This window comes from Bactrocera neohumeralis, unplaced genomic scaffold (assembly GCF_024586455.1).
Source record: "Bactrocera neohumeralis isolate Rockhampton unplaced genomic scaffold, APGP_CSIRO_Bneo_wtdbg2-racon-allhic-juicebox.fasta_v2 cluster09, whole genome shotgun sequence".
Classification (NCBI taxonomy): Eukaryota; Metazoa; Arthropoda; class Insecta; order Diptera; family Tephritidae; genus Bactrocera; species Bactrocera neohumeralis.
This window is the reverse complement of record NW_026089622.1, coordinates 29,658,452-29,683,286: the sequence shown is the minus strand read 5'-3', so window position 1 is coordinate 29,683,286 and position 24,835 is coordinate 29,658,452. Positions and strand designations below refer to the sequence as shown.

The following is a 24,835-nucleotide window of genomic DNA, read 5'->3' as shown; positions in this document are numbered from 1 at the left end:
AATTGTTGGTCAGCAACAGTATCCTTACCACGAACCATTTTCTTTTTCTTTGAATTTCTCTCTTTCATTTTTTTTTCAACCTTCGCAAATGCCTTTTACTTATAATTTTTATCTTTTTACCTTTATTTTATCAATATTATTTATATTTTATTATGTAAAGGTACTCCTCACTTCCACTTTCCAAATTTGAAACGCTATATTCTATCTATATAAATAAAAATGAATTGTTGTTCGTTAGTCTGATTAAAACTCGAGAACGGATGGGCCGATTGAGCTGATTTTGGGTTTAAAATGTTTGTCGTAGTCCAGGGTATGTCTAAACGGTGAGCAAATAAGGAAAAATTGCGAGTAAGATAGAGTAAAACGACAATTCCATTTTCCCATATAGAAGTTGGCTCTAATATATAAAAATAAGCTGGGGTTACCTTCCTGACGCTATAACTCCAGAACGCATGAACCGATTTCCACGGTTTTGCATTCGTTAGAAAGGTCTCAGGCGCCGTGAGGTTTATAGCAAAGAAAATTCAGGAAAAATTTCAACAGAAAAGCGGGAAAATAGAAAAACCAAAAAAAAAAAATGTGTTGGTAAGAGCATAACTCAACAACGCCTGAACCAATTTGGCCAATTCTTTTTTCTAAATGTTCGTGGAGGGTCAAGGATGGTTTTTACGGCAAGAAAATTTCGAATAATTGCCGAAAAACCCCTAAAAACAGCCCTTTTCTTTTTCACATACAAACGAATGAATGTTTGTTTGTTAGTAACGCTAAGAGAACGGTTGCAGCAATCTTGATGAGATGAGATTTGGGAATAAAAATACCTTATGCTTTTCATGAGGAGAAGTCTGAAAATTGAAAAATTCCAAAAAGTAACATTTTTCCATACAAATATTTTTTTCAATTTTTGTTTGACAAGAAGCACTTCCAGGATGCGATGACAAACGTGCGGAATTATGGATCGCGGTCAATCAGCAACCGATCGTCACGATGTCACAGCATGACTTTTTAAACAACAGTTACGATGTTTGATTGGCTTTATCTTGAAGCAACGTATATGTGGTGCTGTTGGATGCTAGATGTACTTTGTTGAGTGGCAAAAGAGAGGTTTTCCGCATTATTTTTGGGATGATGGTTACACCAGATCAAATTGATGAAATCATTTCTGCGGAAATTCCTGACGTAGAGAAAGATCCACTAATAAACGAAGTGGTGGAAACCAATATGGTTTCGGTTTGTATGTCTGACAATAAATGAATGAAACACTATTCACGAGCTTTTCTTTCGGAAACACAAACTGGAAATGATATCCACTCTATCGGCGTCGCTCACCAGACGACAATGGCAGAACATTCAGCATTCAATTTAGAAGAGTGAATATCGAAGTTAACAACACATGGACCGTATCATATTCGCCATTATTGTGTAATCCACATTCAAAACTCATGTCAATGTTGAGTATTGCAGTTTGGTGTAATCGATAAAATTCGTTTGTAATTACTTCACCAAAGGAAGCAACATGGCGGTTATTGGTCTTGAACGATACGGTCGATATGTGAACTGCAATAGAGCGCTTTGTAGGATATTTACTTTTGCAATTTATGAACGTTTTCCGACTGTTGTGCGTCTCGCAGTTAATTTGGAGAATGGCCAAAGAGTGTATTTCAACCCAGAGAATACAGTACAGCCAGTGGAAACACCGCCAGCAACAAAATTAACATTAACGAGTTTTTTCTCAACTTTCGTCAGTGATCCGTTTGCGAGAACATTGCTCTACTCGGAAATACCTTGAAGCAAGGCCAACCAGTAGATTGACATCCAGGTGTGTTATCAACTAATGCATTAGGACGAATTTACACAATCCACCCGAAAAAGGACGATTGTTTCTACCTTCGGTTGCTATTGATTAATGTACGCGGTTTAACTTTATTTGAGTCATTGGGTACTGTGAATGGTACGGTGTGTGCAAATTTTGGAAAAGTAAGACAGCAATTACAATTGCTGGAACATTTTAATCACTGGAATAAAAATGAAGTTCGCACACTTTTCGCTATAAACATTTCGACAAATCAGCCTTCAAATCCGCGTCAATTATGGGATACGAACAAAAATGACATTGCCGAATACATTTTACATCGTCTTCGCTAAAAATTAGAAATGGGTCAATTCCGGTGGTTCGATATCAATTACATCTGTCGTTTATTAATTCACGAAAGATGAACTCATTACGAATGTTCGGACATTGGCCAAATTATTGTAACTACGATTCCTTAAGTGCACGCGCAATGTTAGCTGCCAAAATACCGATGCTGTTGACTTAAACTGGAAGATTCAAAGTCAAATTCCGAGAGACTTGCGCTCATACAAATCGATCGATCGTCTTGACAATGACGCCGTGAATTATCCAGTGAAATTTCTGAATTCTTTGGAGAGGCTTGGTATCCCACCGCATCATTTGCGTCTCAAAGTTGGATCGGTCGTTATTATGTTCCGCAATCTGCGCTATCAAATACAAGGGAAGAGAATGCTTGATTCAAGAATTCCTTTGAGTTCTAACGATTTGCCATTTCAATTCAAACGTATTCCGTTTCGAGTGAGAATTGCGTTCGAGATGACAATCAACAGGACACAAGGATAATCGCATAGTGTGTAGCATAAGTTTGGAAATGCTATGTTTTGCACACGGTTAGATATACGTGGCGTGCTAAGTTGGAAAACCATATTTTCTGTACATCGGAACAAAAACCAAAAAATGTTGTCAAAACACTTAATTTCACGCAGGACAACGGCTGCGGGGTCAAAGAGCACTTCAATGAAACGAATAATTTGCGGACACGTATAACGCTTCGATTCAGTATTTACTTTGGATTCACTTTCGTTTACTTAGAGAAGTTCAACTAAATAATACTTAATTTTTGTAATCGAAATGAATTCATTACTTTTGTGAAATGAAATATAATTTTTCCTTTTCAAATATAAAACAAAAAATTTTTTTTTTATCTTTTAATCACCAAACGAAATGTTACATAAAACGAAGCAATTTGGTGGCGAAACGGAGATCGCCGGGTTTGCTAGTTTAATTTATAATTGAATTATCAAAAAGAGCAACTTCCTTCTTGGTAAACACGTGGCGAATGAAATGATGTGACAAAAAAATATAAAAGAAATGTCATTGCTTCGTATACGAACGAAGCTTAGCTTTGTTAATGCATCGTTTTTCTGTATTTGTCTTTTTCTTAAATGTAAAGACACCCCGTGCTGCATTACTACGTGCTAGCGAGTAAGTACTTACCAGAAAGTACCGAAATCGCTAGTAGAAGGGAGGCTATCGCCACTTCGCATAATGGCGGGCATGTGGTGTGCAATACATACCAACATGTAACATACACATATATTTAGTTATTAGAGATATTTTTCAAAAATAGTATATGTATAAGCAATTAAAATATCAAATAAAAATTAGAATGAAATAATTTTTAGCTCAGTGAAGGTCTTTTCATTTCCCCCCACTAGTGGTAAAATTTGATATAATCTTCATTGAGTTCAAAACAATGGCACGATTCCGATTACTTTAGCGGAGGGGTAAAAAAACCGAATTTCCGTATAAATGGGGTATGTACGGATAGGGGACCTTCTCCAGAGGAGGAATATCCAAAAATAATGTAAAAATTACTAATATTTTTTAAAATATTCACGATTTAAAGTTCAAAAATTTGCACTAAGAAAACATGTTATTTCTCTATGTTTCACAAAATTTTTTCACATTTTTTACTTTGTATATTTAAATACACACTCTAAGCTTTGAAATAAGCTTACATTTCACTTTTATTTTGCTATATTTTACGTAACTTTATTAATTTAACAATCACTTAGCACACTCATCGTTGAAAAGGTTTAAATTGTTTATAATTATGAGGAAAACGATCCTTACCACATCTTAAACAGTAAATATGTAGGATTTTTAACAATTTTTCTTTGTTTGTTTTATCGCGTGATTCTTCTTTATTAACTATAAAAAAATACTTTCTAAATATGTATATGTGTAAGACTGAAGTACTTTCGCGAAGTACTCCTTTCTGCGTTGGCGGCCTTCGGCCGCGCTTTAAAAAAATAACCCTGGTCGAGCGAATACCCGGGGTGACTGAAGTACTTGCGCGTAGTACTCCTTTCTGCGTTAGCGGCCTTCGGCCGCGCTCTAAAAAAATAACCCTGGTCGAGCGAATACCCGGGGTGACTGAAGTACTATCGCGTAGTACTCCTTTCTGCGTTGGCGGCCTGCGGCCGCGCTCTAAAAAAATAACTCTAGCCAAGCGAATACCCGGGGTGACTGAAGTACTTTCGCGTAGAACTCCTTTCTGCGTTAAAAATAAAAAAATATATTGACTTTTTGTTATAAAGTGGTGAAAGTGGTTATGTTCTTTGGTTATTATGCACTCATATTCAAACAAAACTTAAGTTTTCGTTATAAAATTGATAAATTTTGATTATTATTTCTGTCAGCGATTTCCATTTATTTTTTATGTTACATTGGTTTGTATATGTATTTAAAATATGAGTTTGAGTGCATAATAGCCAAAACATATAACTACTTTATATCCAAAACTCAAATTTTGTTTCAATATGAGTGCATGATAACCGTAAAATATAACCACTTTATATCCTAAACTCATATTTTAAATATGATAATATATATATCGTCCCCTAAAATGCAAACCAATGTATCATAAAAAATAAATGGAAATCACTGACAGATATAATAACCAAAAAATATAACTACTTTATATCCAAAACTCAATTTTTACGGTTATCATGCACTCATACATATTGAAACAAAATTTGAGTTTTCGTACTGTACTGTAACCTTACACTTTATTACGTATTATTATTATATAATATTACTTATACAAATGTATATATAATATTGTTATATAATATTACTAATACATGTATACATATAATATTACTTATTTGCTTAATAAATTTAAAAAAGAAAATATCCATATGCATGAATAGAGGAATTTCAGTGAATTGCCTTGTCATCACATGGCAGCGCTCCATTTCTTGGTAATTTTTGGTAAACAAATGAGGTTCAGACGAGTGCAAAATGTAATTTTTAAAATAAAGATTTTTTAAATAAAAAAACCTGCTAAAAGTGTAAAATGTGGATTTATTTAAAAGATTATAGTGTAATTTAATTAATTTGAAGAGAAAAATGTGAATAAAGTGGGTTTAACGTGGTGAAATAGCTTCTTGAAATGTTCGAATTTTGCGAATTTTTGAACTTTAAAGTCGAATATCTTGTAAACTAAGCGTTTGCGGTACCTATATATGTTTTAATCAGGAGGACTTCCTCTTTCCAACGGTACCTTCAAATCGCGGCGCCAAAGAAATCGGAATTGTGCCAAAACAATATCTAAAATTAAATAATTTAGCAATTATGGACTCGTTGTACGGTTGGCGAAAGTGAATGAGGTTCTACAATGCTAACAGGGTGGTAAAAGCTCAATTTGAACATGAGTGAAGTTATTCCATTTTATTACTGCAGATACATTTGGCTGAAGTCACTATTTGTTAAACATTTAATAAATAATAATAGTAATGATATTAGGGCATGCACCTGGAATGTCCGGTCCCTTAAATGGGAAGGTGCCGCTGCCCAACTGGTTGATGTCCTCGTTAGAGTGAAGGCTGACATCACCGCCGTCCAAGAAATGCGATGGACTAGACAAGGACTGAGACGAGTAGGTCCTTGTGACATTTACTACAGTGAGGGAGAGAGTCTCCGTCGCTGAGTACTATCATTCACTCCGGTGAATGAACGTCTAGCTACAATCCGCATCAAAGCGATGTTCTTCAACATATCGCTGACTTGCGCACACGCCCCGACGGAAGAGAAGGACGATGTGACCAAAGATGCCTTCTATGAGCGCTTGGAGAGCTGCCCCCGCCACGATGTCAAAATCGTGCTTGGCGACTTTAACGCCAGGGTGGGCAAGGAAGGTATCTTTGGCACTACGGCCGGTTAATTCAGCCTCCACGACGAAACAACCCCAAATGGGTTGAGGATGATCGACTTCGCTGGGCACGAAATATGGTTATATGTAGTACTAGATTCCAGCATAAGAAGATTCATTAAGACACCTGGCTGTGGCCGGATAGAAAAACCACCAACCAGATCGATCATGTTGTGATAGACGGAAGACACGTGTCCAGTGTTTTAGATGTGCGCGCGCTCCGAGGTCCTAACATCGACTCAGACCACTATCTTCGTGCAGCCAAGATTCGCACCCGCCTATGTGTAACAAAAAAAGCACGCCAACAAACACAAGGAAGGTTCGACGTTGAGAAACTGCAAAAACAACAGATAGCCGAACGATTTTCTACTCGATTTGCACTCCTACTCTCTGAGAGCACTCGTCAACAACTCGGTATAAGGTAACTGTGGGACGGCATTTCAAACTCCTTACGTACAGCTGCAACCGAAACCACTGCTATTCGAAAAAACAGCTGGTACGACGAGGAGTGCCGTGTCGCAGCCTAGAGAAAACATGTTATCGCAACCTTACGCTCGACCACTACACGTGCGGGATGGGATAGATACCGAGAGTTGAAGAGGGAGGCGTGACGCATTTACAGCCAGGAAAAGAAAGAGGCCGAAATGCGTGAGTATGAAGAGCTTGATAAGCTGGCCGACAGGGGTAATGCTCGAAAATCCTACGAAAAGATGCGGGGGCTTACAGAAGGTTTCAAAACCGAAGCATACTCTTGTGGAACCCCCTAAGGTTATCTAGTCACCGATGCCCAGAGCATACTTAAATTATGGAGGGAACACTTCTCCAGCCTGCTGAATGGCAGTGGACGCACAACGCCAGGAGAAGGCGAACCCGATTCCCCAATCGATGACGATGGAGCAAACGTTCCATTGCCCGACCATGAAGAAGTTCGAATAGCAATTACCTGCCTGAAGAACAACAAAGCGGCCGGGCCGATGGATTATCGGTCCAGCTATTCAAACACGGCGGCGAAGAACTGATAAGGAGCGTGCATCAGCTTCTTTGCAAAATATGGTCGGACGAAAGCATGCCCAACGATTGGAATTTAAGTGTGCTCTGCCCAATCCTCAAAAAGGGAGACCCCACAATCTGCGTCAACTACCGTGGGATAAGCCTCCTCAACATCGCACATAAGGTATCGCGCGTATTGTGTAAAAGATTAAATCCCACCGTCAACAAACTGATTGGACCTTATCAGTGTGGCTTTAGACCTGGCAAATCAAAAACCGACCAGATATTCACCATGCGCCAAATCTTGGAAAAGACCCGTGAAAGGAGAATCGACACACACCACCTCTTCGTCGATTTCAAAGCTGTTTTCGACAGCACGAAAAGGAGCTGCTTTTATGCCGCGATGTCTGAATTTGGTATCACCGCAAAACTAATACGGCTGTGTAAACTGACGTTGAGCAACACCAAAAGCTCCCTCAGGATCGGGAAGGACCTCTCCGAGCCGTTCGATATCAAACAAGGTTTCGTGCGACTTCTTCAACCTGCTGCTGGAGAAAATAATTCGAGCTGCAGAACTTAATCGAACAGGTACAATCTTTTATAAGAGTGTGCAGCTGCTGGCGTATGCCGATGATATTGATATCATCGGCCTCAACACCCACACCTTTAGTTCTGCTTTCTCCAGACTGGACAAGGAAGCAAAGCAAATGGGTCTGGTAGTGAGCGAGGACATGACGAAATATCTCCTGTCATCTAACAAACAGTCGTCGCACTCGCGACTTGGCTCCCACGTCACTGTTGACAGTCATAACTTCGAAGTCGTAGATAATTTCGTCTATCTTGGAACCAGCGTAAACACCACCAACAATGTCAGCCTGGAAATCCAATGCAGGATAACTCTTGCCAACAGGTGCTACTTCGGACTGAGTAGGCAATTGGCAATTGAGAAGAAAAGTCCTCTCTTGACGAACAAAAACCAAACTGTATAAGTCACTCATAATTCCGTCCTGCTATATGGTATAGAGGCCTGAACGATGACAACAACTGATGAGTCGACGTTGCGAGTTTTTGAGAGAAAAGTTCTGCGAAAGATTTATGGTCCTTTGCGCATTGGCGCAAAATATACGACGACATTGACATAGTTGAGCGAATTAAAAGACAGCGGCTACGCTGACTAGGTCATGTTGTCCGAATGGACGATAACGCTCCAGGTCTGAAAGTATTCGACGCAGTACCCGCCGGGGGAAGCAGAGGAAAAGGAAGACCTCCACTCTGTTGGAAGGACCAAGTGGAGAAGGACCTGGCTACGCTTGAAATATCCAATTGGCGCCACGTAGCCAAAAGAAGAAACGACTGGCGCGCTGTTGTTAACTCGGCTATAATCGCGTAAGCGGTGTCTACGCCAATTAAGAAGGAGAATACCTCATACGAAATTTCGTGAATATATCTTGTCAAATGCAAAAGTTTTCCATACCAGCATTTGGTTCCAATGATTCAGTTTCTATGGCAGCTATATGCTATAGTGAGTCGATCTGTACAATTGCTTCCGATATTACATAATTTTTTTTTTGAACAATAACTCACTTAAAATTTCGTGAAGATATATCGTCAAATGTGAAAGTTTTCCATACAAGCACTAGAATCCGAGCGTTCAGTTTGTATGGCAGCTATATGTTATAGTTTTCCGATATCGGCAGTTCCGACAAATGGGCAGCTTATTGAAGAGCAAATGACGTTTGCAAAATTTAAAAACGATATCTTAAAAACTGAGGGACTAGTTCGTATATATACAGACAGACAGACGGACGGACAGACAGTCAGACTGACGGACTGGCGGACTTGGCTAAATCGACTCAGCTCAACATACTGATCATTTATATATACACTTTATAGGCTCCCCGACGCTTCCTTCTTGGTGTTACAAACTCCGTGACAAACTTATATACCCTGTTCAGGGTATAAACTTCTTTCATCTAGCTATTATTTCGTAGTAGCAGCAGTAAAAGACGTGGCTTTTAATCGTATTTCAGCTTTTTAGTGACATCACTTTTTGCATTTTCTGGGAAAATATACTGTTGCGTCAAGCGACTTTATAAATCTAAAAATATTGTTTAAGAAATAAATTTGTAAAATTAATTGAATAATATTCGAATATAATGTACCATAAAATGTTTTATATCATGTAAAATACTTACAATTTTAATAGTATATTACCAATGTATTACCATGAATTATGAAATTGCTGAATTGAATTATATCCATATATACTTACTCCTTTTTTTGTATACATACTTACCACTAGTCTAAGCCGTTAGGTTAAGGTTTAGGTTAACTCATTAAACTAAAGTAATAAAGAATTCTATTTTATAAAGACGATACCCGTGAACGGAGGTTTTTCTTTTTTAATCGGAATGCTTAAATTCGACCAAAGCACAGGAAATTAGCTTTTAGTTGAGCATCTCAGTGAGTCCAACTCTTTAACTTCAATCTTAAAAAAGCTTAAGATTTTCTCATGGCGCCCGAGCAGGGACTCAGTGCGTGGCTGTAAAAGTGTTTTTAATTTTCGGAAAAAATAAAACTTAGCGTATTAATTTAATTTCTAACCCGTGGGCAATTGCCTGTGCATTTTCCATTTCTTCCGGTTTCGGTCGAGTGCAAGTGATTGAAGTGACAAGTACTGAAACTAAATGTCTGGACAAAGACATAAAAAAAAATAAAAATAAATACATTTGATATAATTACTGTGGCTTGTGAAAAAATTTAACACTTTGTATATCTTTATAATTGGATTATCAATTGGAAAGTGCACACATGTAGGGAATCAGTGCGAAAGGTCAAAATCAGGGAATTCCCTGAAAAATCCGGTAATATGGTAACCCTACCATATTTACCTACTTTGTATGTGTTTTCCACACGCCCTACCCCGTATTTCTTTTCCATTATTGACCACCATCCCAATACAGCGCTGGTCATAATCGGTCTGCCAACTACTGTATTCATCTAACAATACTAGCTCCGTCTTGCTAGCGTTTAAGTTTAGTCCTCACGATACGGCCCAACGATTTATTTTATTGTTTAAAAGAGTTTGCATAAGGTTAACGAGGGTATTCGGGAATTTATCTCTAACCGAAACCGCCACATTATCAGCGTGGGGCACAATATGTGCCCCATTCTTTTCTATATCTAACAGCACCTTCTTGATGTGTACCTCTTTGGACAGATCCGCACATCGTTGAAGCTCTCAGCTGAAATTATTAACTTACTCATGAGCTTCTTGTTTCTGAGAAGTTCAGAGATATCGAAGTCGATTTTCAATATCTGCTGCCACTGAGCTTAGTTCTGTTTTTGTGGATTTTCCTTTAGAGTACGAATGTTGCGAAACAGTCATTTTCCCTGGGTTTATATTGTTTCTTCAATGTATTTCTATTGGCCAAAGTTTTTAAGAGGAAAGACGAGATACTAATTGATTTAAGGTTTTTTAAATTTGTTTGTGTGGTTTTTACCGCCTTTCCACTATACGCACGCCTTATGAATCCCAAAGGACTACAGTTGTACTATTACTACTGGATATAATATCTACTGGTAATCTGACATGCTGGCCCAGTGATAGAAACAAAATACCAGTCTTAATAGATTTTGCTGTAGTCAAAAATATACTTGTATGTAGATACATAAATTGCTTATGACAGCTGACACATAAACTTATCATCTGATCATTCTCTTGTACTAATATAATTATACGATATTTAAGCCAAAAGTTTCTCTAACATCTCATAAAACTAACTGGTTGAAGTATAGAAAATATATCTGCAGCCACATCAATATTGATTGCAAACTAAATACAGGAAGAGACATTGATGAAAATATAAGACAAATTAATGACGTAATAACTAATACAGCTGTATTGGCAACACCAAAAAGAAACAATAAACCAGTTGGTTTTAGAAAGATCACCAACAATGAAATAGAGAAACTTTTAAATGAGAAAAGGCGAGCTAGGCGGGAATGGCAGTTAAATCGCTCCCCTTCAACTCTGCTTCAACTGAAATCTGCTGTACGAAAGTTAAGGGGGTATTCTACTATAGAAGCATGAATTTCAGGTAATTTTTAAAGTGTCGTAAAAAAAGGGCAATTAATATTTTTAGTATCCATTTTTTTATGGTGTTTTTATTGATATCTTACGAATACAGAAAAAAAATTTTACTAAAAAATATTAAAAATTAAAATACAGGTGTAAAAAAAAAATGGCGCATCCTGGTGACATTGTACGACAGTACGGATGCTGTTATAGTCCCTATTTCAGGGAACACGGAAAAATTTTTTTTGGAAAATGGCGACTGCCTGAAAATAAAAATCATTTTTTAAGCTTTTTTTTTTGAAATTCCTGAATTTTTTTTAAAATATTAAAAACAAAAATTTTGACGCGATGCTGGTGGAACGATAAAGGATTATATAAAGAAGGTTCACACAAAATTTCAAGTAAATCGGTTGTATAGAACTTGAGACAATGCCGGTACCGTGTGAAAAAACGTAGTTTCGAGACAAACGAAAAGTTCGATACGGCCGAACCGGACTAGGTACTGCGTCACTAAAGTAACTGTAGCTCTTAAAATATTTTTAATTTTTAAAAATCCTTTGGAGGATATGTTCTTAAGGGTCTAAACTTTAAATATATGAAAAAAATCGAATTTTTCAAAATTCTAGAGTAAACTACTACAGTAGATAAAGTACATGAACAGCTTCATAACGAGCCATCTGGTTGCAGATAAAGATTGTAACACAATTCTTTTTCCAGTATGAAATTGTAAAACTTCCCAGCGGTGTGTCGATGCAGTTATATAAAGTTTGTACATTATTAAAGAAAGAAGCAGCTTCAGGCGCGCATTCTACTGCGTGAACTCCAACTACATTCATAGAATGAGCAGCACAAGGAGCAAGTTCTGCAAGATCATTAATTTCATGAATTCTTGCCTGTAAACCTGAATAAATTCCTGATACATTGTTAGCGTTATCATATGACTGACTTCGACAGTCGGTGAGATAATTGATCAAAAAACTCGAGAATCGATAATACAACAACTAGCAAATCTTCAGCTTTATGTCCAGAATTTTCAATGAACATCAGAAAACGTTCAACAGGCGTTCCATCTTTTTGCACGTATCTGATAACAATCGAAAGTTGGTCGACATGAGATATATCAAGTGTGGAATCTACAATAATCGCATAATATTTCGCTGATTTGACTTCTTGAACTATGATAGAATGTCAAGAATGTCCAAATTGTTTATTTTCAAATTATCATCAAACGAATACAAATTTATTTTAAAATTATTATTGAACGATTACCAAAATATGTATGTACATGAAAAGAAATTAAATAATTTTTATACGCCTGCTTGCGACTGCTCCGTTTGCTTGTTCACTAACGAATGCCTCTCACTTGTTAAAACTGTCTGTGACAAGAATATACTTTTTCTGATAAAAGCTGTATAAATTCTTCGTAGATAGTTTTTGATAAGTAACTCGTACTGTCAGATCCTTTATTGTCAAATTTTCGAATATGCTCTTCTAGGAATTGGTCAAAAGAAGCAAGAAATTCAATCAACATTAAAAAATTTCCATTATTTTGTGACCCAAACTTTTCATCACTTCCTCGGAATGGAAGTTCTCGAGAAGCTAAGGCTTTAGTAGCAGCGACTACTCTTCTTAAAACATTTCTCCAATAGGAGATTTCTGTCTCTGTTTGAATGACTAAGTCATGGGCAATTCTATTCTTAGTATCCGATCTTTGCTTAAGGATTTACATACATTTTTTATGATGTTTGGAGTTCTCATGCTCACTAACACGAACGCCTGCATGCTTCCAGTAATTAAATACGTTTTTGCCATTAAATGAACAGTCTCCGTCAAAAAGAAGACAAGCTGCACAGAATACAGACCCATTTTTAACAGAGTAAATGAGCCATGGGCGTGGAACTTTCTCAACGTTGATAAGTTTTCTTACAAATAGTGACTTTGACAGCCACCGTGAAGTTCCATCAGTGTAATCACGTTTTGTAATGGAGAAATTTAAATTTTCATTTTGCTTACACCCATGGGTAGGTACATAATCTCTTGTGGAATCGTTTATAACCCATTCTCCTGGATCATCGCTTATCATAATGTTTCCATGCTCATTTTCTTCTACATTTATCGTTGTATCTTGAAGTTCGCTTCCATGACGGATATTCTGTGGCAACGAAGAAGTCGTGGTACTACTCGTATCAGCATTATGACTCGTAGACGGAGTTTGTTCTGAAGTTAAAGTAGAACATGCACCATCACCTGTCAAAATTTACTAATATAATAGAATATTAAATATCTAATAATACCAATAAAGAATAAATATACATTATACATATCGACAAATAAGTCATTTTTATACTTGGAAAAATATGGAACTTTAAAAGATTGTCGCGACAAACCTTTATAATCTGAATTCGTACAATCTCAGCTACTAGATTTTGATTTTTGTATAACACGCTCTTTTTTTGTGAAAAAATCATCTTAACATCCCCTGATGTTAAGTGGTGAAACACACTCATCTAAAACAGTAAATATGCCAAAATTAAAATATCCCTAAATTTTCGACATCGTGAACCTTCTCTATAAATATAAGTTCTCTGCTATTACCTTTAACAACTGACAGCTCACTTTTTTTCTACTTTCCAAATTTTGCCGCCCTGGGCACTAGCCCCGACTGACACTAGTGTAAGTCCGCCACTGCAGAAACGTGTCGAACAGTTAAAGTAAACATTGTCATAGTACCCCAAGTGTTCAAAAATGTGGTGCCAAGGCGTACCATTTAATACTTATTATAAACACATATAGAGTCCACTAATATTAAATATCTACCCTTTCAACCATGAGCGGGTAAAAAACCAGATAATCAGTGAGTAAGAATGTGGGTAATCCATAGGGTAATCATGTGTACTTTGCCATAGGCCGAGCGACAATTTTACCCACTCACGTACGTATACATGTGATCATACATCTTTGTTGCGCTCATTCAAAAGTGTCATATAAGAAGTATATCTGTCCTGCTCTAATATCCCCAATCGACGGCTGATGCAGGGTTGCATTTTCTCTTTTTAAACAGCTGATGCAGGGTTGCATTTTTTGATTCCTACTTTAAAAAATTATTAAAATTTCAAAGAAAACTTTTTAATTTTTAAATTATTAATTTTATTATTTCTAATAAAAATATACATAAAATTGTAATTAAATATATTGACGCTAACATTTCATAAATAAAAATATATTTAATTTAAAAAAATAATTTCATCTGAAAAAAGATTAATTAAAGAAAAGAATTATTAAAACCTGAAAATAAAAGAGTGGAAAAATATTATAAACGACAAATACCTGAAATAAAATAAAGGTTATTAATACCTGAAAATAAATAATAAATACATTGAATTTGTAATATCTAAAAGAAAAAGAAAGATTGATTGTATAAAATGATAATAATATCTGAAAAAAAGATTAATATTATCTGAAAGAATAAAATAAATTAAATAAAATGATAAAATCTGAAAAGAAAGAATAATTAAATAAAAATAATAATAACATCTGAAAGAAAAGACAAATATTATTTGATCATTTAAAATATAATACAAACATTTGTTTTCACATATTATATTGGATTGTGCAGGCCGCCTCAAACGCATAAAATACATAAGTATGTATGTATGTATTTATTTTTGCGTATTATATTGGACTGCGCAGTCCAATTTCAAAGTACACACACTTTTTTCATATACTTACTTAACAGTTGATATTTGCCGCTTCTGATGATATAAATAGCTGCTGCTGCTACTTCCAATTCAGTTCTGATTTCCAATGCTATAAAAATAAATGAAGTAATTATTTTCAAAATATTGTTAAAAAATCACATAAAATTCATTTACTTACCTTCTTGTTTTTCAAGGAGCCTCCTTTACGATGGTACGATCACGAACGACATGCGTCTTTCAATCGTTTTTTTATTACCCTTTTTGGGATTGTCACTATTGACAGTTATGTTTTCTCCTTCGCACTCATTCAAATAAATCAAGAGATGAAAGCAACTTTTTTTCATTGCATTTAGGTAAACAAAAAATAACCCGAAAATGTGCGTTGGTGTTAGTGTATAGAGAAAAAATGTGTAGTTGTATTGGAATATTTGTCACAAGCGGGTAGCCGTGGTTCGTAATTTTTTTTGCAAAGATATTGAACATACGTACATACATATATAAATACACATATAAAAATGCCCGTTGGTCTTGGGGCCAGACTTTTCAGCTGACTCTAAGCTACCAGGGGGGTCGGTATGTCGCAGATAGCCGGACGGCCTGTAGTGGCAGGTTTGTTGCGAAATAAGTCATGACGAATAAGCAACCCCATACGAGGAACTGCAGGAGTGGAGGTTGCGGTATAAAAGCTAGCTAAACTTTATACTTTTATACTGGGCAATGGCACGGGGAAACCAAAAGACCCGAATAGTGTACGTACCAAAGCGGCAGGAACTGACTTGCAAAGGACACCTGTAATGGAAATAGATCCATTCAAGCGGTCCTCGCGACTTAGTAGATCTCCAATAAAGATGCTAAGCGTAGAAAAACCAACGTGAACAAGATCGTCGCCATCGGCGCTACAAGCCAACACGCCGCAAGCGAAGGCGGTAAATCCTCGCGGCGACAACATGACGGAGCTTGGGGAAGAAATTAAGAAGGTGATAGATTTGATGCGTTCACCGCAGCGAACAATCAACAACAATCTTACCTCGTTGGCAATATAACGAATATGTACGAAAAACCCTTAGAGGAGTACCAAAAGAGCAAGGAAGCAAGACGAAGTATCCTAAATATGCCCGCAACAACGGAAATAACGCCTGAAAGACCTCGCGAAGAAAAACAGGCAAAAAGGCAGACTCCTCCAAAAAGGAATAAAACCACCCATGGAGAGGAACCAAAGAAGGTTAAAAATAACGAGGAAAGAGGGATACGCCAACCTCAATCAACAAAGGACATATACCGGGAAAACAAGATGGCTGGACGAAAATCAAAAAGAAAAAGAAGGCAGCATACAAGCACCGACCAAGGCCTGATGCGATGGTGATCGCGCGAACTGGTAACATGGCGTACAGCGATATTTTAAAGGCGGTTAAAAAGAAGATGCCCTGCAGAAACTGGGTGAAAGTGTAACCCGGATTAGAAAGACAGCCAAAGGTGAAGTTTTAATGGAACTTAAGAGCGCGCAGATGGAAAACAATGCTGACAACATCAGCGAAATAGCAAAGTGCTGGGAGACCAAGCCAAAATAAAAGCACTAACGAATGAAACAACAGAAGAAATCCGGGATCTGAATGAAATAACCGGAGAGGAAGACATTGCCAATGCTATTCGCCAAAATATAAGAGTTCTACAGCTCAACCTCATCCACTGCGAAGCAGCTCAAGAACTACTTACGCGTCTAGTGGTTCAAAAAAAAATATACGTGGCACTAGTCTGCGAACAATACAAAAACATTAGCGCAGCAACGTGGACCTCCGACGTAACAGGCAAAATGACCATTTGTGCCTGTGGAGAATATTGGCAATAGTCTGCGAACAATAGAAAAACATTAGCGCAGCAACGTGGACCTCCGACCTAACAGGCAAAGTGCCCATTTGTGCCTGTGGAGAAAACGTGTTCCAACACCCGGGCAAAAATCTGTGAAATAAACTTTTATAGTTGTTATATTCCGCCAAGCATTTCACAAGATGAATACGAAAGAATCATCGATAATCTAGTACGAGAAGTGTCGAACACCACAATGAACATAGTGGCAGGTGACTTCAATGCATGGGCAGTGGAGTGGAGTAGCACGTACACAAATAGACGAGGATAAACTCTTCTGAAGGCTTTTTCGGTACTGAACACCGTCTTGCTGCACATTGGTAACAGAAATAATTTCGAAAAAACGGCCGCGGTTCTGTAATCGATATTACGTTCGCTAGTAGCTCCCTATTGCGGTCGTGTACATGGAAAGTGAGCGACTTGTATACACACAGTGACCACTTGGCAATTCTGCTTGAAATCGACAAAACGCACAAAATGCCTAAGTCTCTTAAAAAGTTTCAAACCAGAAGCCGGAAAGCTGAAACACTTAATGAGGATATATACAAATTAATGTTAGATGACAATCCGAACTACGCTACAGACATAGAACGGAAGGCTGAATGCCTAGTTAAACATGTCAGTCAAGCCTGCGATGACACTATGTGTAGGAAAAAACAAGGCTCTGAGAAGTGAATGCCACAAAGCTAGGCGCCAGTGTCAAAGGAGACGACTTACGGCAGATTTTACAATGCTAAACGAGCGCTTTAAACGAAAAAAATGAACCGAAGAAAGCAATAAAGAAGAGCAAAGCTTGTTGTTTTAAAGAGCTGTGCAACAAGGTCTAAGAAAACCCGTGGGGAGATGCATACAAAATCGGCATGTCAAAAGATTAAAGACCATAAAGGACAAGCGCCTACATGCTCTAGACTATTAAAGACGGTTGTCCAAACGCTTTTTCCGACGCAATTGCTACAAAGACAGCAAATAAAAGAAGCTACAAACGTACCACTTGTCACTAACCAAGAAATTATTGAAGCAGCAGAGAAATTCGCAAATACTAAATCATCAGGCCTGGATAGCATACCGAATATGGCCCTAAAACTCGCTATTCAATATAAGCCCACCCCGTTTACGGAAGTCTATAAGCAATGCTTACGAGAGGGAGTATTCCCTAATATTTGGAAAAAAACAGCGGCTAGTGCTTATATAAAAGCCAAATAAACCAGCAGGGGAGCCAGGGGAAAATACTGGAGCGTATTATCTATGTGCGGCTAGCTCAACATATAAAAGAGCAACTGGGCTTAGCCGAAAACCAATATGGTTTTCGAAGGCACAGGTCGACAATAGATGCCATAAAAAAGCTAACAGAAGTCGCAAGCAAGTCAATTGAAGAAACCAGATGGTTATATGGGTCCAAAGAATACTGCGCAGTTGTGACGTTCGACGAAAAAAATGCCTTCAATTCGGCCTATTGGCCGCATTTCATAAAAGCCCTGAAACAAAAGAAGACACCAGTCTACCTACTGAAGATCATATCTAGCTACCACTCCGACAGATTACAGCGATATGACACAGAAGAAGGTCTAAAAACTACATTGTAACAGGCGGTGTACCACAAGGCTCAGTACTAGGGCCGCTATTGTGGAATGTTTTATACGACGGTGTGCTACGTCTCCCATTACCCAAAGAAATACAAATAATCGGGTGCGCTGATGGTTTAGCAGTAACGGTAGTGGCAAAAGAAATATGCCAGATAGAGTACCTATGTAACCACGTGGCGATAAAAATAAAAGAGTGGCTAAAAAAAGCAAAGCTTCAGTTAGCAGGCCAAAAAATTGAAGCGGTACTAAAAACTACTAACAACGAGTTGGTACAGAACTAATGTACGCCGCATCCATATGGGGACGAGCATTCTGCACAAAACATATGCAAATACGGCAAAAGCAGTAGTTCGGTTAAGTGTAATCAGGGTAGCTTGCACTTTCCGGACTGTGTCACACGAAGCGGCTGGAATTATTTCAGATATCATGCCTCCAAATATTATGGAGATGGAGCTAAAAAGAATTTATGGCAAGGCGAAAAAACCGTGCAGACGACTAAATTAAAAAGAGAAACGGCAAGAAAGACAAACCAGCCTTAATGAGTGGCAGAAAAGAAGGGACGAAAGAACAAAAGGTAGATGGACACATACGTTGAGCAGAAACGTGCAGGTGTGGGTAGAGAAAAATCACGAACAAACTGACGGGAATGAGAACGCGTGGCACTTTTTCTTTCTGTGCCCCTGTTATAAAGATGCAAGAGAGGAACTAGAGCAACTTCTCGCAGAACGGCTAACCTCTGAAAATATTGTATCACACATGTTACGTTTCCAGCGGGTGTGGAACTTTGTTAGAGAATGGAGCACGACAGCCCTAATAGAGCTTAGAAGGAAGGAATGGCAGAGAAAGAGCGAAAGACGGGTGATCAACTTGGAGCTGGAAAATTTGTAACACGAGAGCCAACCAGCTAAAGATTATCCTTCCGAAAAAATGCCTAGCGGTGGTCCCGTAAGGAAAATAAATAGCTTGAGGAGAAGGAGTTAGGGTTTAGTACGTAGGCGTCCTACCCCGCAGGTTCCGCACTTGGTAACAATGACGGCACATGCGCGAGTAGGATGAATCGTGCCCCCTCCGGCAACAAAAAAAAAATCACACATAAAAATGTGCATTTATATGCAACACACATACATATATGAGGCACGTATGCATTAATATGCAATACGCATGAGTTGTAGACAGTTACACATGTATTTGGTTATATGTACATGTTTACAGATACATTGTTTATAACCTAAGTGCAGCTGAGAAAACATAAATATTTATGTATAGTTATAAGTACTAGTTATAGATAGTCACACATGTGTAAAAATACTTATGATTATCAGTAAAAATCAGAACAATAGAATGTAAATGGGCCATTCCATCAATTGGCGACATGGTTTTGTACCCGTGGTTCTCCGATTTTGACGAAACTTTAGAATATCATAATATAGACCAAAATAAGAATATCTGTAAACTTTTTAGTGGTCAAAGTTGCTCCATTGTTTTTTGGCGCGCAATTCAAATTGAGATCAAACAAAAAAATGACTATTTCTTTCATTTTTTAACGACCTCAAAATTGAATGAAAAAAATTTTGCAGTTATCCAATTTAAAGTAAAAAAATCTCAGCTTTCTGATAAAAATATTTTCAAAATCCAAGAAAGTTTTAAAAATCCAAAAAAAAAAACATTTTTTTTCCAAAAATTCCGTTTTTTTGTGCTTTTCCCCCAATTTTTTTTTCGATTCCTTGTACAATTTTACATAAGAATCAGTGTTCAAAAATAAGGGACTCTGATCCCATGAACAGCAAAAAAAAATCAAAGTTGTCGCTCAAAATCCTAAAAAAACAACTTTTTTCCAAAAATCCCATTTTTTGTGCTTTTCCACCAATTTTTTTTCAAAATTCGATTCCTCGTTAAATTTTACATTAGAATTAGTGTTCAAAAGTATGGGACTCTGATCCCATAAACAGTAAAAAAATGCAAAGTTTTCGCTATACGGCGCATATTTTTATGAATGAAGACACTGATTTCTGAATTAATTCAAGTCTAAGAATACAATTTACATGTTTACCTCCTTCACACAACCTTCTAAGCGAACAGACTGCGCCGTATAGCGACAACTTTGCATTTTTTTTGCTGTTCATGGGATCAGAGTCCCATATTTTTGAACACTGATTCTTATGTAAAATTGAACAAGGAATCAATTGAAAAAGTCGATTTTGAAAAAAAATTGGGGGAAAAGCACAAAAAACGGGATTTTTGGAAAAAAATGCTTTTTTTTGGATTATTAAAATTTTTTTGGATTTTGAAAATATTTTTATCAGAAAGCTGAGATTTTTTTACATAAAATTGGATAACTGCAAAATTTTTTTCACTCAATTTTGAGGTCGTTAAAAAATAAAAGAAATAGTATTTTTTTGTTTGATCTCAATGTGAATTGCGCGCCAAAAAACAATGGAGCAACTTTGACCACTAAGAGCCGTTTTCACAGTGATTAGTTAACGATTGGTTGACTATTAGTCAATGTAACCAACAGCTGTTTGTTAACTAAAGCAATGTTTTTCACAGTGCTTAGTTATAAAAATAAATTTTCTGGCTAAAAGTGTGGTAGCACCATAGAAAACATATGATCTTGACATTACAGTTTTACAATTTATGTTTTTATTTCATATCACAATTGGTAAAAATTTCAATTGAAATGGCGACGAAAAAGATTAATTTCAGTGAAAACGACGTAAATTTATTACTTTCTATAATAGAAACACATAAAAATGTGATAGAGTGCAAAAAAAGCGATACTTTTACGGTAGATGCGAAAAATAAAGCTTGGTTCAAAATTCAGGAGGAATATAACAGCAGAACCTCGTCTTCATTTCGCGATGAAAAAATGCTGCGTACCAAATATTACAACATGAAAAAGGAATTGAAGAAAAAGGTAGCAGCCGAAAAAAGAAGTTGCATAGCCACAGGAGGAGGGCCGCCATTGAAAATTAGCACCAATGATATTGATGTAATGTTAACATCAATAATAGGCTCGGAGCAGTTAGAAGGAATGGAATCTGTATACGATTCCGATAATCCTTTTGTGCGAAACAAAACGGAGGATGTTATCGTTAGCATTGGTAAGAAATTACTTAATTATTCTGCTCTTGAATTGGGAGACTTCTTTGTCTACATTCATGCTGTTACTCAAATACCATCATTTAAATGTATTAATAATGTATTAATGGTTTTGCAGATAAGGCAGCAAATAACATCAGTGCTATGCAATCTCAGGATGGGAGCGAGGAATTTGAAGACATCATGAACACATCCAACACAGCTACTACTTCGAAAAATTGGAGTACATACACGCCTGCAGATTTAAAAGCTCCTAAGTCTAAAAAACTTATAATCGACGAATCGCAAAGAAAAGAGAAAAATACGAGTACATCATGGTCGAAGCTGGCCGCTGTTAAATCAAAATGGACTGGAGAAAAATGCCGCGTAGAGATTGAAATATTAAAAGCTGAACATGAAAAGCGAGTAAAGATGTACGAGCAACATATAAAGCAATCTGAAGTGGAACACAAAATGCGTATGAGAATTATGGAAGAGCAATTAAAAGAAATTCAAAGGCGCAATCTTGTATATACAAATGTAAATCAATTGTAAAAAAACAGTACAAGCACAAAATAACCTGACACATTCAAAATAAAAGTGTTTTAAATAACATTGTTGTATTATTTGTTTTTATTGATAGTCTTACAAAGCTTGACTTGCAGTTATAAGGTTGCAAAGTACCCATTTATTAAATTATTCCTCGTCACATTTTTTTCAGTGCGCCGATCAGAGCTGCGATTATTCGGTATGCTTAAAACTGACAAAATTCGCCTATCAATCTCAGGATCTAAAGGAGGAGCTTCAGTATCGCGATGTAAGCAGCATATATTTTGTAGCACTGCTGTGGCGACAATTATTGATTGGACTTTGGTGCAATTCATTCGTATACCCAAAGACAACACTGGAAACCTTCGCTTCCAAACACCATAAGAGCGTTCAATTGGATTTCTTGACCGAATATGTGATTCGTTATATAGTCTTTCAGCTGCATTGTTAACGGAATGAAGGGGTGTTAAAATCCGTTTATTATTTTCATACCCTTTATCAGCAAGCACAAGGCCATCTCCGAACTCTCCGTTCTCAAGACGAGCATAAATACGAGAGTTTCGTAATATGGTAGCATCATGTGTTGATCCTGGCCACCTAGCAACTATGTCTAAAATCAACAAACGAGCATCGCAAATCGTTTGTACATTAAAAGAAAATATGTTTTTTCTATTACGAAATAGTTCCGCATGGTCTCCGCCTGAAAAGGAAGGAAACATGTAAAAATAGATATTCATTACGGTTTTGAGGTGTTTCAGCTCACCAGGTGACTGAATTTTTACGTGCGTGCAATCTAAGGCACCAATAACTCTGGGAAATTTAGCAATTCGAAAAAACTCTTTCTGTTTTTGATGTATATCTTCCGTTGTAGTAGGGAATCGTATGAAACGTTCTCGCAACCTTGCTATTTTATCTGAAACAAGAGTAACAACTCTTGATACTGTGCTAGTAGACACTCCTGACACATCTCCAATCAATTGCTGAATACTGCCAGTGGCATAAAACCTCAATGTAATCGTCAACATATGATCCGGCGACAACGCATTATTCCTAGGAAAAAATTTTATGTAGAAATCGGCAGGCAAAGCGTTAAAAAATCTATACCATGTGGTAGCATGCTGTATATCTGGACGTATGAGCTGCAATACTTCCCATGCAGCATCTTTGCATAGGCGGAAACGCTCTCTAAAGTCCTTTTCATCATAAAGTCGAAAGAAATTAAATCGCTCCCGGATTTTTTTTTTTCCGACGGAAAATTACCACTTTTAGCAGCTCTTCGTAATCGTCGTCACTGTCACTGAACTCCATTGTTGTGAGCACTACTTCCCACCAAATTGCTTTTTAGATTTATTTTATTTTTCTTTTAATAAAAATTGACATTCGAACAGCTGTTTGTTAACCAATCGTCAACCAATGCCCGGGAGATGAGTTAACTAATGGTTGACAATTCACTTTGAAATGAAAACCAATTAGTTATCTTCAACCATTCGTTAACTAATCACTGTGAAAACGGCTCTAAAAAGTTTACAGATATTCTTATTTTGGTCTATATTATGATATTCTAAAGTTTCGTCAAAATCGGAGAACCACGGGTACAAATCCATGTCGCCAATTGATGGAAATACAAATAGTCCCAAAACCATAAATATTTCCCTTCCTTTGTTAGAAGTAGATAGGTACACATAAGTTTTGGAAAACAACTGACCTGCGCGTCGGTACTAGCAAAAGTATAAATATAAGTAGTTTGAAAAAGAATAACCAGAATAAATTGACCACTGAGCGCAGAGCACCGCGTTTAATCGTCTATTTAATTCATGCACTCAAATTTACAACAATACAAATATATTTACTTAGGTTAAAATGTATACATACGATAACCTATTGATCAGGTATACATTTAGGCAATGCACTTGAAAGTAACCCCAAACCATACAGCATAAACTATTATAACACACGCACATACATGTATTGCATTATATAGTTAAAAACAACTCCATGTGGTGTGCCGTACATACACATTAGAAAAATCAACACTTGTTGTAGTGAAAGGCAGAGCGAAATTGCAGCGTTCCGGTGGAAGTGCTGCCATAATCTGCATTCGCATCTTCTGTTTGTGCATAGTGCAAGTTTGCACGTGAAGATGCATTTCTTGATTTGCGGCTTAAGACGGGGGATATAATACTCCTGGCGTACCATCTGTTGCATGAGACGATGTTCGGCGTGTAGCATTAAGATGTGGATGTAGTGGAGGAACAGTGTGGCAAATGGTGACCTCTCTCAGATTATTATGGAATGGCGTTCGTTGTATGTTAGGCTCGAATTAGCGAGCCGACCATTGGCAAGAAGCAGACCTTTCGTGTCCAGAAATGGGTTGAGGACTAAGAGTGAGCTCTTTTTATCAATCGGCTTCGATTCTCTTAGTAGCGATATATCGCGGCTGAAATAGCGCGCTTGTGTATATGTTATTAGTGCGACCTTTGCCTTTTGTAACTCTAGGTGCGTCACTGTGTTGCATGGGAAATTCTGTGATCCCTTCACTTTGATTTTGAGTTGTTCTATAAATTTGAACATATAAGCAACTACTCTGAGAGCTCTTGGAAACGATGAAAATCGTTCAAGGATGTCGGCATCATCCAATAATGGGTGAAAGGTGGCGATTTTTCGACCTTCTGGTGCGATAATGTTGCCCATGGGGGATTGTGGCCAAGAATCAGGAGATTCTATCAACCATTGGGGGCCATTCCACCAGAGGGTGGTGGTGGTAAGGTGCAGGGGCTTGCACCCTCTTGTACCTAGATCGGCAGGATTGTCAGCACTGGCTACGTGACGCCAAGTGGTTGATCCCACTTGGTCAAGTATTTGAGACGTTCGGTTAGAAATATACGTCTTCCATGCATGTGGTGGTTTTTCCAACCAGGCTAGTACAATTTCAGAATCGGACCACATATATAGTTAGCATTTTGTCATATTTAAATGCATTTGCACCAT

The 24,835-nt window shown here is 37.3% G+C and overlaps 2 protein-coding genes across 2 annotated transcripts; one reads left to right on the top strand and one right to left on the bottom strand.

Annotated features, from left to right (window-relative positions):
• The first annotated feature begins 20,808 nt into the window (after positions 1 to 20,808).
• Positions 20,809 to 21,911, top strand: LOC126764131 (myb/SANT-like DNA-binding domain-containing protein 3). The gene is made up of 2 exons (XM_050481929.1): positions 20,809 to 21,321; positions 21,438 to 21,911. The coding sequence occupies exons 1-2, from the start codon at positions 20,826 to 20,828 to the stop codon at positions 21,851 to 21,853; spliced, it is 912 nt and encodes a 303-aa protein (XP_050337886.1). The 5' UTR covers positions 20,809 to 20,825; the 3' UTR covers positions 21,854 to 21,911.
• Positions 21,912 to 21,913: 2 nt separating this feature from the next.
• LOC126764139 (putative nuclease HARBI1) lies at positions 21,914 to 23,355 on the bottom strand. Its single transcript, XM_050481940.1, has 3 exons — positions 22,952 to 23,355; positions 22,611 to 22,897; positions 21,914 to 22,547 (listed from the first exon to the last, which is right to left on the bottom strand). Exons 2-3 carry the CDS (start codon positions 22,870 to 22,872, stop codon positions 21,964 to 21,966), a joined length of 846 nt encoding a protein of 281 aa, XP_050337897.1. The 5' UTR covers positions 22,873 to 22,897; positions 22,952 to 23,355; the 3' UTR covers positions 21,914 to 21,963.
• Between the last annotated feature and the right edge of the window lie 1,480 nt (positions 23,356 to 24,835).